Source organism: Triticum urartu, chromosome 4 (genome assembly GCF_003073215.2).
Source record: "Triticum urartu cultivar G1812 chromosome 4, Tu2.1, whole genome shotgun sequence".
In the NCBI taxonomy this organism is placed as follows: Eukaryota; Viridiplantae; Streptophyta; class Magnoliopsida; order Poales; family Poaceae; genus Triticum; species Triticum urartu.
The window spans coordinates 237,630,976-237,642,706 of record NC_053025.1 but is presented as its reverse complement, the minus strand read 5'-3'; the positions used below and the strand labels follow the sequence as shown (position 1 = coordinate 237,642,706).

Genomic DNA, 11,731 nt, shown 5'->3' with positions numbered 1-11,731 from the left:
GATTCGCCGTAGAGATTGCAGCCCTCGAGGCGGTGTCCAACCACCCATCCTCGATTGGCGAAGTTGGCTCCGAATTAAGGGTCGGAGCTGATGCGGGTGCGGCCTCCAGGGCACTGTTCGGTGGCAGAGCTAGATCATGTGCATCGTGACAGTGCGGCGCACCCGACTGCGGCTCGAATCCGTCGAAGATCAAGTCTCCGCGGAGGTCCGCTGTGTAGTTTAAACTTCCAAATCTGACCTGACGGCCAGGGGCGTAGCTTTCGATCTGCTCCAGATGGCCAAGCGAATTGGCCCGTAGTGCAAAGCCACCAAATACGAAGATCTGTCCGGGGAGAAAAGTCTCACCCTGGATCGCATCATCGTTGATGATCAGAGGAGCCATCGGGCCTAAAAGTGACGACACAGAGGAACTCTCAATGAAAGCACCAATGTCGGTGTCAAAACCAGCGGATCTCGGGTAGGGGGTCCCGAACTGTGCGTCTAGGCGTATGGTAACAGGAGGCAGGGGACACGATGTTTTACCCAGGTTTGGGCCCTCTTGATGGAGGTAAAACCCTACGTCCTGCTTGATTAATATTCATGATATGGGTAGTACAAGAGTAGATCTACCACGAGATCAGAGAGGCTAAACCCTAGAAGCTAGCCTATGGTATGATTGTATGTTCGTCTTACGGACTAAACCTCTCCGGTTTATATAGACACCGGAGAGGGCTAGGGTTACACAGAGTCGGTTTACAATGGTAGGAGATCTACATATCCATATCGCCAAGCTTGCCTTCCACGCCAAGGAAAGTCCCTTCCGGACACGGAACGAAGTCTTCAATCTTGTATCTTCATGGTCCAGGAGTCCGACCGAAGGTATAGTCCGGCTATTCGGACACCCCCTAATCTAGGACTCCCTCACCGCCCTTAAATTTAGACTTCCGCCGCGGCCTTCTTACACACAAACAAAAAAATCGCCATTGCGCTCCCACTCATTGTTCCCCACGAAAAACCAGGTTGTAGGAGGACCAACTGCTCCAGGCCATGGGATTCATCAAGGAATTCATGGAGGTACAGGCCCACGGCAACACCAAGTTGCACGTGATCCACACCAACGACTTGCACAAGGCGGCGACCACCATCGAGCAGTTCGAGCGACACCTCGAATTCGAGGGCCACAAGATCGTCAGAGTTGATGTGGAGTACACCAACGACGTTGGCGAAGATCAGAAACCAGCCCTCGTCCAGCTCTCCGTCGGCAAGGATCATCCGGTGTTGCTCTTCCAACTGAGCGCCGCTGACAAGAACTGCACCAGGTTCGACAACTTCCTCGCCGACCCCAGATACACGTTTGCTGGCTTCTCCATCGATGGCGACATAGAGATGCTCGGGCGTGTCCGACTAGAGATCGCCCACTTCGTCGACATCCAGAAGGAATGGAGGGTGCCTACAGCTACCAAGCGTCTGGACTCCCTTGGGGATGTCTCAGGCATCATTGTCCACGACTACTACAACTACATGAAGAAGAAGCTCACCAACGCAGAGCACCAGCGCTGGGCGCGCATGCCCCTGTCCATGAGGCACATCGAGTATGCAGCAAAAGATGCTTACGCTACGTACGAGATATGGAGCCGTCTCACCATCATCCAGGAAGGCCTCCGCCGGGCAAAACTCGAGAAGGAGCAGACCAGGAAGCGCGCAAGGTGCTGGGGCGACTACGACTACTGAAGCAGGTGGTCCCGGCCAAGAAAAGTAACTAGAAGATTGCTCATGCCATTCTAGATTTCCCGTTAGATTTGCTTTCTCTCAAGACTGTCGTTTGCTTGCTCTAAATTTAGATTTGCTTGTGTCGCAGTTAACCTTGTAGTTTGCTTACAGTTTACATATCTTCTGAACAAATTTATTTCCACTGCAATGTTGCAGTTTTCTATTATTAGAATATATTGGCGTGAACTGAAAAATATAAACATAGTACAAATAACCTTGTAGTTTGCCTCCAGTTTACATATCTTCTGAACAAGTTTATTCCCAGTGCAATGTTGCAGTTTTCTATTATTAGAATATATTGGCGTGAACTAAAAAATATAAACATAGTACAGATAACCTTGTAGTTTGCTTCTAGTTTACATATCTTCTGAACAAGTTTATTTCCAGTGCAATGTTGCAGTTTTCTATTATTAGAATATATTGGCGTGAACTGAAAAATATAAACACAGTACAGATAACCTTGTAGTTTTGCTTCCAGTTTACATATCTTCTGAACAAGTTTATTTCTAGTACAATGTTGCAGTTTTCTATTATTAGAATATATTGGCGTGAAATGAAAAATATAAACACAGTACAGATACTATACGATGAGCGTAACGCACAGAGCAGGTACACATAGCAATCCACAAAAATGACGAGCATGCAATGCACTAGTACCTTTGTGGATGCAGCATTGAAATGCAGGGACAACAATTACAGAATGCTCCTAAAAGCAGTGCACAATGTTCTAACAAACCAGTGCACACACAAATATTAAAAATCGTTCGTATGGAACACTTAGGAAAAACATTTTGAATACAGAGGTAGTTAGGTGTTTATTCTCCTTGGAAAACATTGCTTACGCCCGTGACCCTCAGATAAGAACACTACAGAGGCACGGTTGTCCGTCAATAACACCAACTAGCTACTTAAAACACCCACGAAGGCACTTCGGTGCCTCCACTCCTATGGAGACCGTGCGTAAATTGACTTCACGTCCATTAATGAGGCCGAGTGCCTTCGAAGACACAAGAAACTCATAGGCCATGGCCCCGCAATGAAAACGTGTCAATGAAAGCTTCTTGAAAACATAGGCACACCTTCACCATCACGATCCTTCGCGTCCCTACCTCCCTTAGAATAACGTCCGTGCCTCCAGTTCGTCGGGTAAAACCGTACCGCGTGTTAAGAAAGTTGCTGAAAACAAAAACATCAGAAAACCAGGCATTACGTCGACCCCGCTGGCACTAAATGTGATGTCACCGAAAATGCAGAGGTAGGAGCGTGCCTTACGGACAGCTTCCGGCGTATCGGGTCTATGAAGATTTACTTCCTTCTTAATATTGGAGGTGACTATCGCAAAGGCATAGGCTCCATCATTCACCTCTGTGCCTCGGCAAGAACGACGACCGTGCTTGTAACTGTAAAGCGTATAGGACACCTTAGGGACGACCTTGCAACTATTTCAGACATGACCGTGCCTATTCCGTCGGCACATTCATGCCTCTCACAGTTAATTCAAAAACATTTCCGAGAAAACAGTAACGGACGCCTATTGTCAATCCCCGCGTCACGTACATTCGACGTACATTCCTTCGTCACACAAGTAATAGCCGTGCCTCTGCCACAGAACATATAAGTGAAAAACGATTATTCCTACACTTGTAAAACTCGGAATGCCCTAGATAAATGTCGAATCCCACCTTGCGGTAAAACCATGGAGGCCGCTGCTTCTCAGAAACACGTCTGTGGCTTTTTGCGCATGTAGTTGAGTGCACGGATATTTGTTTGTGCTCGTGCCTCATGTAGCACCATAGCACAAATAGACGTCCGTGCAATCACGTAGCTTAAACTCCGTGCATCACGTAGCATCGTATCTGTGCCTCTTGTTTCGCCTCTAGCTATATGAGTGCTTCTTGCAGCTGCATGACGACGCCTCTCGTTGCTTCTCGTTCTTTCTGACCATCTCGTAGAGTCAGTTGCAACACGGACACACAACAGTGCCTTTGAAGAAACACAGCACCGCTCCTACCAGCGAATGTATCACTGAAAACAATTGCCACTCCCAATAAATGTACCACGCCCGTGTGTCTGAGAGTTAAAGCTGCCATTTGAAGCATGCTTCTCTTGGTTAGAGACTTGTGCCTCTACATACTGCCCTAGCATGCCTCACGAGATACGATGGTTGTTAAAAATATAACTACATTCCTCATGAGATTGTAAAAGTTAACATTTGACAGCAAACTACGAAAGACAACGATCATCTCCACGACTTGTTGGAGATACGACGATTGTTAAAAATACAACTGCTGATTTTATTTTTATTTCTTATAAAGAAAAACCATGATCCAGAACCCACGATGTGCACAACCGAGTCGACAGTGAGATCGTGCAGCCCTTTTCCACTTCCCCGCTGTCGGTGTCAAAACCGGCGGATCTCGGGTAGGGGGTCCCGAACTGTGCGTCTAGGCGGATGGTAACAGGAGGCAGGGGACACGATGTTTTACCCAGGTTTGGGCCCTCTTGATGGAGGTAAAACCCTACGTCCTGCTTGATTAATATTGATGATATGGGTAGTACAAGAGGAGATCTACCACGAGATCAGAGAGGCTAAACCCTAGAAGCTAGCCTATGGTATGATTGTTGTTCGTCCTATGGACTAAAACCCTCCGGTTTATATAGACACCGGAGAGGGCTAGGGTGACACAGAGTCGGTTACAATGGTAGGAGAGCTACATATCCGTATCGCCAAGCTTGCCTTCCATGCCAAGGAAAGTCCCTTCCGGACACGGGACGAAGTCTTCAATCTTGTATCATCATAGTCCAGGAGTCTGGCCAAAGGTATAGTCCGGCTATCCGGACACCCCCTAATCCAGGACTCCCTCAGTATCCCCTGAACCAGGCTTCAATGATGACGAGTCCGGCGCACAAATTTTCTACGGCATTGCAAGGCGGGTTCCTCCTCCAAGTACTTCGTAGAAGATTTTGAACACAAAGGTAGTATCCGTCTCTGCAAAATAAGTTTCCACATATTGCCATAGAGAGAATAATATTTACACAAATCTATTCTGCTGACGTATTCCGTAGCGCGACATCACACCACGGCCAAGTCTTTATTCGAATCGTTTTACTGTCCCACCTCAGCGCGTTTAGCAAGGCGGTTTCCTTGGCACGTCTTGTCAAAGCAGAGATCGTGTCCCCTTATTCTGGGATTCTCATCAATATGGGCATGGGTAACCCAACCGTTCCCGTTGGTATGTTTTCTCGATCAAAGGCGAGTCCCAAACGGTCACGAGGAGGGCCCTTGGTATTCAACCTCTTATAAAGAGACCAAGGCCTTACTTCTTTCTCTCAATCTCAAACGAGTTCGCCCTTCGCCTCGAGTTCCAACACCCAAGGCTCCAAATTTCAGGCACTTTGGACCTTTGACAATGTCCGGTTTCGACCTTCAAGGCCGATGGATGCCCTCATCCGTCACGGAGGAGGACGTGCTAAAGTTGAGAGAGGCCAGGTTCTTGATCGGCGAAATCTCGCATAGGCTGCCTGCTCAAGGGCAGGTCATTCCCACTCCCAAGCCTGGTGAGAGTGTGGTGTTCATGTCTCACTTCCTTCGGGGGCTAGGCTTCCCGACGGATCCCTTCGTGAGGGGGCTCATGTTTTATTATGGGCTGGAATTTCATGACTTAGCTCCGGAGTCCATCCTCCATATTTCCTCATTCATCGTCGTGTGTGAGGCCTTCCTCCATATTACTCCTCACTTCGGACTATGGCTCAAGACCTTCAAAGTAGAGCCGAAGATGATCGAGGGATGGCACGTGGAGTGAGGAGGTGCTTTTATAAGCAAGAATACTGGTGCTCCATGGCCCGAGGGCTCTTTCAAGGGGAGTCTAGCTTATGGCAACGAGAGTGGTTTTATATCACAGCTCCCAGGAGTGCCAAGTGGGTGGCGCTGCCTGCTTTCCGCTCGGGTCCCCGCCACGACTGGCGTCATGGGTCAATAAGGGGCTGGACTGGGGGCCGGCAAAGGACGTGCCCCTGTTGCAGGGCCGCATCCAAGATCTCCTAGAAAGAGACATCAGTCTGGTCAGTGGTGACGCAGGTTATGTTAATTCGCCGAGTTCTGCCCTGCAAACGTCGCCCCCTCCGCCTGTGGGAGTTCAACCCGGAGGGACCACGAGTTCTCCAACATTTTCTTGGCATGACGCCCGTGGAGATGTACAAATTGTTCTTCGGACCACAAGTAGTGTGTCCGGATTCTACGGAGGACGCAGGTCTGAGCTGCAATCGTCCGGATACTCAAGTAAGTAGCCTTGTGCCCGGACTCGCTATCCGTATATTTATCATAAAATTGCCCCTAAAAGAGCTGTCCTTTAAACAGGAGTGGATAGCGAAAGCAAAGCTAATCAGGTGTCCGGCCCCCCTCCCCGAGACCACGCCGGGTCCCGTGCTAGTCAGGATGTTGGAGGTTGTGCCTTCAAAGGAAAGCGAGGGAGGGGACAAGGAAGCTACAGCCTCCTCGAAGGAGGTTGTCCGGAAGGGAGGAATCGAAAATTCCTCTCCTCAGGGGAAGAAGAGGACCGCCTCTGAAGACCCGGAGACCATGGCCTCAAAGCGGGGGAAGAAATCTTCGCCAGAGGGTCCTGTGCTGGGGGATACTTCGGCCGAATTATGCCCTCAAGGGGATCAGCCCTCCACCGAGCCGTAAGTAGAGAGGAGTTTTCTTTTTAAGAATGAGAGAAATCCTTGCTTTATATCTGAGAAAAGTAATCGAAAATTTACCTTGTAGCTCGGACCTTAGCCCTTCTCAGCAGAGCTCGTCTTCGGGGGATCTTCTTCCGGAGATGATGGAGAGCGGGAACGCCTCCCCCTGCCGTACCGCCTTGCGAGGCGGGCGACCCTGAGGTATCGTCGCGGAGGGTTTCTCCGAATCCGGCAGGGCCGGAAGGTAGTCATATGGCCCCCCAAAGCCCTCCGCGTCCGGCCTTCGAAAAGGGCCATCGGACGAGTCCGGCGCCGTCTGGTGCGCGGTCGGAGGAGCTGAAGGATCTGCTAGGGCGAGCATCTATCTCAGAGGAGCACCGTGCATTGATGGGTATGGTGATTGAGAGGATTTCATCCGCGGAGAGCGGATTGCACGAGGCCGTCAGGAGTTTACTGACAGGTTTTGAGGTACGCGAAATAATGTACCCTTTTTGGACAGTTGCGCATAAATAAGATGCGCCCTGTGTAGATAGTAGCCCCTGAGACTCTGTGCGTTGTCAAAAGTGGCGGCGCGCAGAGGATCATAATCCCAGGTCTAATATGCGCCTTCATACGTAGGTGGCGAAGTGTCCGGTGTCAGCCGGACTGATGAATTTGCCGAGCTAAAGCGGCAACTTGACGTGGCAGATGCCGACATCGCGCTTGTCAACAAGCGGCTTGACGAGGCACAAGGTATGTAATTCCTCCGGCGGCACCTGGTAAGAGGAGCTTTATGCCAGTATCTTACAATGTGTGCGCTTGATGCAGATGGTGCTGCTGCCATGGAGAATCTTCGGGTGGAACTTGCCCGAGTAAAGGAGCAAGCCAGGAAAAGTGATGCGGCTGCCAGAAAGGCAATTGAAGAGCTGAAAGATGAACAGGCTGCTCACTGCCAAAGCAAGAAGGAAATGGCCGAGATGTCCATGAAGCTGAAGAACGCTGCTGACCGTTGCAAGCTTCTTGAAAAAGAAGATCGGGCGGAACAGACGGACTTGGAGAAGGCCGTTTCCGATGCCAAGGATGCTCGCTCTGCAATGAGAGCTATGAAGGAGGAGTTGCGTCAGGCCGGAGAGATCGCGGCTGGAAAACCCTTTATGCTGCGGAGGAAGTTCTGTGATCCTAAACATGCTCCGTTAGACTAGATGTGGAGTACAGCGGACCCCTATCTGGATTTGGCAGCGAGTTCCGCAGATGCGGCCGAACACTTCCAAGATCAAGAAGATCATGAAGTGGAAAAGCTCTTTTGGTCGCAGTTCCACAATCCGGAGGGTCCACTGTCATTAGCCGGTCGTTTGGCCGAATGGGTCGAGCTAAATAGTTTGTTCGGACTCGCCATGAAGTATGTCATGAGTCATCTGTGGCCAGAGAGGCCAGAGCCAAAAAGTTATTCAACTTAGTGCAGCAGTTCCTTGGTGCGGCGCCGCATATCGATGCGATGAAGAGGTCAGCGTGCATAGAGGGTGCGCGGATGGCTCTTGCCCGTGTCAAGACATACTGGGCGGAAATGGAGGCCACCGCTGTTGCATCCCCAGACTCGGATGGAAGCCGAGTACCTGCCGAGCACTATTTTCAGGAAGTTCTGCAAGGCGCTCGTTTAATAGAGACGCAGTGCTCGAAGGATACTATATTCGAATAGCATATATTATTGTAAAACAATATTTTGATAAATTGTAGAAGCTTTTTATACTTGTGCCTGCAAGTATTATAATACCTCCTGTGCGGCCGTTTAACATATATGTATATATAATCTGAAAGATGGCAGTCGTCGGCTTCAGCCCCCACGCACATAATGCGGGGGTGTTCGCAGAAGGCGCATTTTCACACTTGATCCAACGTCTTGGTCCTACAAAGGAGGTGATAGCGCAGCGAACTAGGCAATCGGACTATGATGCTTTATCACTTTCACTTAGCCATAGGAGTTTGACAGTGAGGCTACTTATATAGCCCCTGGTGGCGCCTGCGCTCGCCCGAACTCGGGGCGCGTATGTGCCTGGCCGGGAAGCGGCCCTTCGTTAATGCGGAGGATTCCTAAAGATTCCGGTAAGTCATCGAGTGGTTGACCAGTCTCATGCTATATCATGACAGTCAGTTTTCGCTTCTCTACTGAGGTGCTCGCCTGGCCGAACCGGGGCACAATCGCAGTAGTTCTCCCTGGTGCCGCCTTAGCCGATAGAGGGAACGTAAGGTAGCAAAACACAGGAGCCGGGCAAACCCAACATTTGACCAAAGACATGATTCGGAGCTGATGCATATAAGGACAACTCGCAACGCCGAACACTCCCTAAGGTATTCGGTCTTTATGAGGGCGGGCGATAATGCCCTTAGTAATAAGCCCCTAGTGTCCAGGTACGCGCAAAAACTCTGACGTGGCCACATGCCAAAACACCAGCCTCCTCCTTGGTTATACCAAGAAACCAGGGGATGTGTATCAACAAGAGACAGTAAAAAAGGTTTACGCAGGGTCTTAATCTGAAAAGAATCCTTGGAACGGGTCCCTGCTGCACGTCTGCGCCTGTGTCTCCGTTGTGCCGTATCCTGGATGGGCGTAGCACGGTGTTCATCTATAAAAGAGAGGAACTTAGTTTAGGAAAGATCGTGCCGAACATGAGTTATACTAAATAAATGAAGTATAAATCGAAATGGGTAAAATTGAGCTTTATTTTCTCTTGTTTTATATGCGCGGAGCCCCTAGTACAGGGGTATACGGCTATTAAGCCTTTATCAATTGTATGTTTATGCCGGACTCATCTAGCCGTGTCCGTGGTCTTGACGACCTGTTTAGGTTCTTTGGCTGGTAAAGCCGCTTTATTGTGGGACTGTCAAGGCAGCCGCACTGTCTTCCACGCGGGGGGAACACTCAATGTTTTCCCTTTAATGAGATGATGCCTCGTGGACCAGGCATCTTAAGCGTGAGACATGCATAATGCGGTATTGCGTTAAGGCGGGTAAAGCTTCACGTCCCAGCAGTGCTTGATAGCTACTTGAGAATGGGGCGCTGTGGAAAGTTAGCTGTTCACGACGGAAGTTATCGGGGGAGCCGAACATAACTTCTAGCTGGAGGGAACCCATGCAACGGGCATCCGGGCCTGGCGTTACCCCTTGAAAGGAGGTTTTTCTATGGAGAATTTTTGTTGGTTCTATCCCCATGTTGCGGATTGTAAAGTGGAGTTCGCCGATTATTGGATCTAATACCAAGGTAGTCCAGCCTGCGTTCCAGATACTTCTAGAGTAATCCTGATGGTCGAAGGTGATCGGTTTTAACAACCATGGGAGAGACTCCTTTGGGATAGGTCATATGGCGCGCATCTCTGTTGGCGCCATTCTGTTCGTCACGTGAAGTAAGTTACTATTTTGACTTCTTGTGGGAAATCCTTTTGTTTCCTGGTGCTCTGCTTGTGGGGTTCGTCGTCCTCCTCGCTTGGTGTGTCGAGCCCCTTGTGTTCGGCGTTGAGTTTGCCGGGTTGCTTGAAAACCCAACAATCTCTGTGGGTATGGTTCGCAGGCTGTGTATTTGACATATCTTGTCCAAGATTTTGTTTAAGTTGGATAGCTTCGTCCCTGTTATCCTTGAGGGGCGAATTTCTCTGATTCTGCCACGAGCTTTTGAATCCAGCGTTGACCGCCGTGCTCTTTGGGATGTTTCTCTTATTACGGTGCTGGTCCTTGTTGCGTCGGGGTTTTCCGTTTCCATCCCTAACTTCGGATGTACTTGGGTCGCTGGTGCTACATCTTGCCAACCAGCTGTCCTCTCCTACGCAAAAGCGGGTCATGGAGGCTTGTTAATGCGGCCATTGTTCTTGGCTTTTCTTGGCCGAGGTGTCTGGCGAGCCATTCGTCTCGAACGTTATGCTTAAAAGCTGCTAGGGCTTCAGCGTCCGGACAGTCGACTATCTGATTCTTTTTAGTAAGAAATCTGTTCCAGAATTTCCGGGTTGACTCTCCAGGCTGTTGAGTTATGTGACTGAGATCGTCTGCATCCGGAGGGCGGACATAGGTCCCTTGAAAATTTGCCCTGAAAGCATCCTCGAGCTCTTCCCAACTTCCAATGGTGTTTTCGGGAAGGCTTTTGAGCCAATGCCGGGCTGGCCCTTTAAGCTTGAGGGGTAAGTATTTTATGGCGTGGAGGTCATCTCCTCTGGCCATGTGTATGTGGAGGATATAATCCTCGATCCAGACCCTAGGGTCTGTTGTTCCGTCGTACGCCTCTATGTTTACGGGCTTGAATCCCGCTGGAAATTCATGGTCCAGCACCTCATCGGTGAAACATAGGGGGTGTGCGGCACCCCTGTATTTGGGTGTGCCGTGATGTTCGGATATTTGTTGTGTTGCATTGCTTACTAGAGCTTGCTTTCTTGGCCCGTAGATAGATCTGGCTGGGCCATCTTTTTGATGCGGATCCTTTGGTGGATCGCGTGCCGGCTTGTGTGTGTCGCTGCTTGCCGCTCCATGTTGGCCATGCGGTCGTCTATCCGACCGGGTGGCTTTCCTATTTTTTTACTGTGGGGGCTCTAAGGCCTCCTCGTCAAATTCAGGCAGTAGCTTTCGCTTTGGATAGCTTTTTGTGCGGCGACTCGCCATATTTTTCTACGGTGTTGCGTACTTTGCTCCATCTGATTCTGAGTGCATCTTCCGCAGTTTTGAGCTACTGCTTCTTCTTTTTCAGGCTACGCGCAATAGTAGCGACGAGCCCTTCATGGAGGTTCTTCTGCTCCATGAGCCTATCCGGCGTAAGGTCATCCAGACTGTTGTTTTCGCCGGGGACGGGGTGTTCGGTTTGTTTATCCAAGTTGCCCTGTTCGGACGGTTGCTCGAAGGCATGTTCGTCGTCCGCCGGCTCGTCCTGCTCTATGGCTGGGTCTGTATGGCTGCTGTCTCTGTCGAGGCGGGCTTGGAGCGGCGCTTACGTCGCCGCTTTGATTGCTTTTCGAGTGAACGATCCCTCGTTGCATCCCTGTGTTCCTCGTCGTCGCTTCCTTTGGGTGTGTCCACCATGTATACATCATGAGATGAGGTGGCTGTCCAGTGCCTTATAGGCGTTGGTTCATGTTCATCTCCTACATCGTCGTCCATACCGTCGATGTCTTCGGAGTCGAAGTCGAGCACGTCGTTTAAATTATCGACAGTGGCTACGAAGTGGGTGGTGGGTGGGCTTTGAATTTCTTCATCATCCGCATCCCAACCTTGTTGACCATAGTCCGGCCAGGGCTCTCCTGATAAAGAGAGAGACTTTAGTGAATTCAGATATCGCCGAAGGGCGAGTGGC

At 50.1% G+C, this 11,731-nt stretch overlaps 1 protein-coding gene across 1 annotated transcript; it reads left to right on the top strand.

Moving 5' to 3' along the window:
• Positions 1 to 1,026: 1,026 nt before the first annotated feature.
• LOC125551089 lies at positions 1,027 to 1,710 on the top strand. Its single transcript, XM_048714241.1, has one exon. The coding sequence runs from the start codon at positions 1,027 to 1,029 to the stop codon at positions 1,708 to 1,710; it is 684 nt and encodes a 227-aa protein (XP_048570198.1).
• Positions 1,711 to 11,731: the final 10,021 nt, after the last annotated feature.

Bases quoted from the DNA above. Each gene is read 5' to 3' on its own strand.
- LOC125551089 (XM_048714241.1), top strand. From the start codon at position 1,027: ATGGGATTCATCAAGGAATTCATGGAGGTACAGGCCCACGGCAACACC.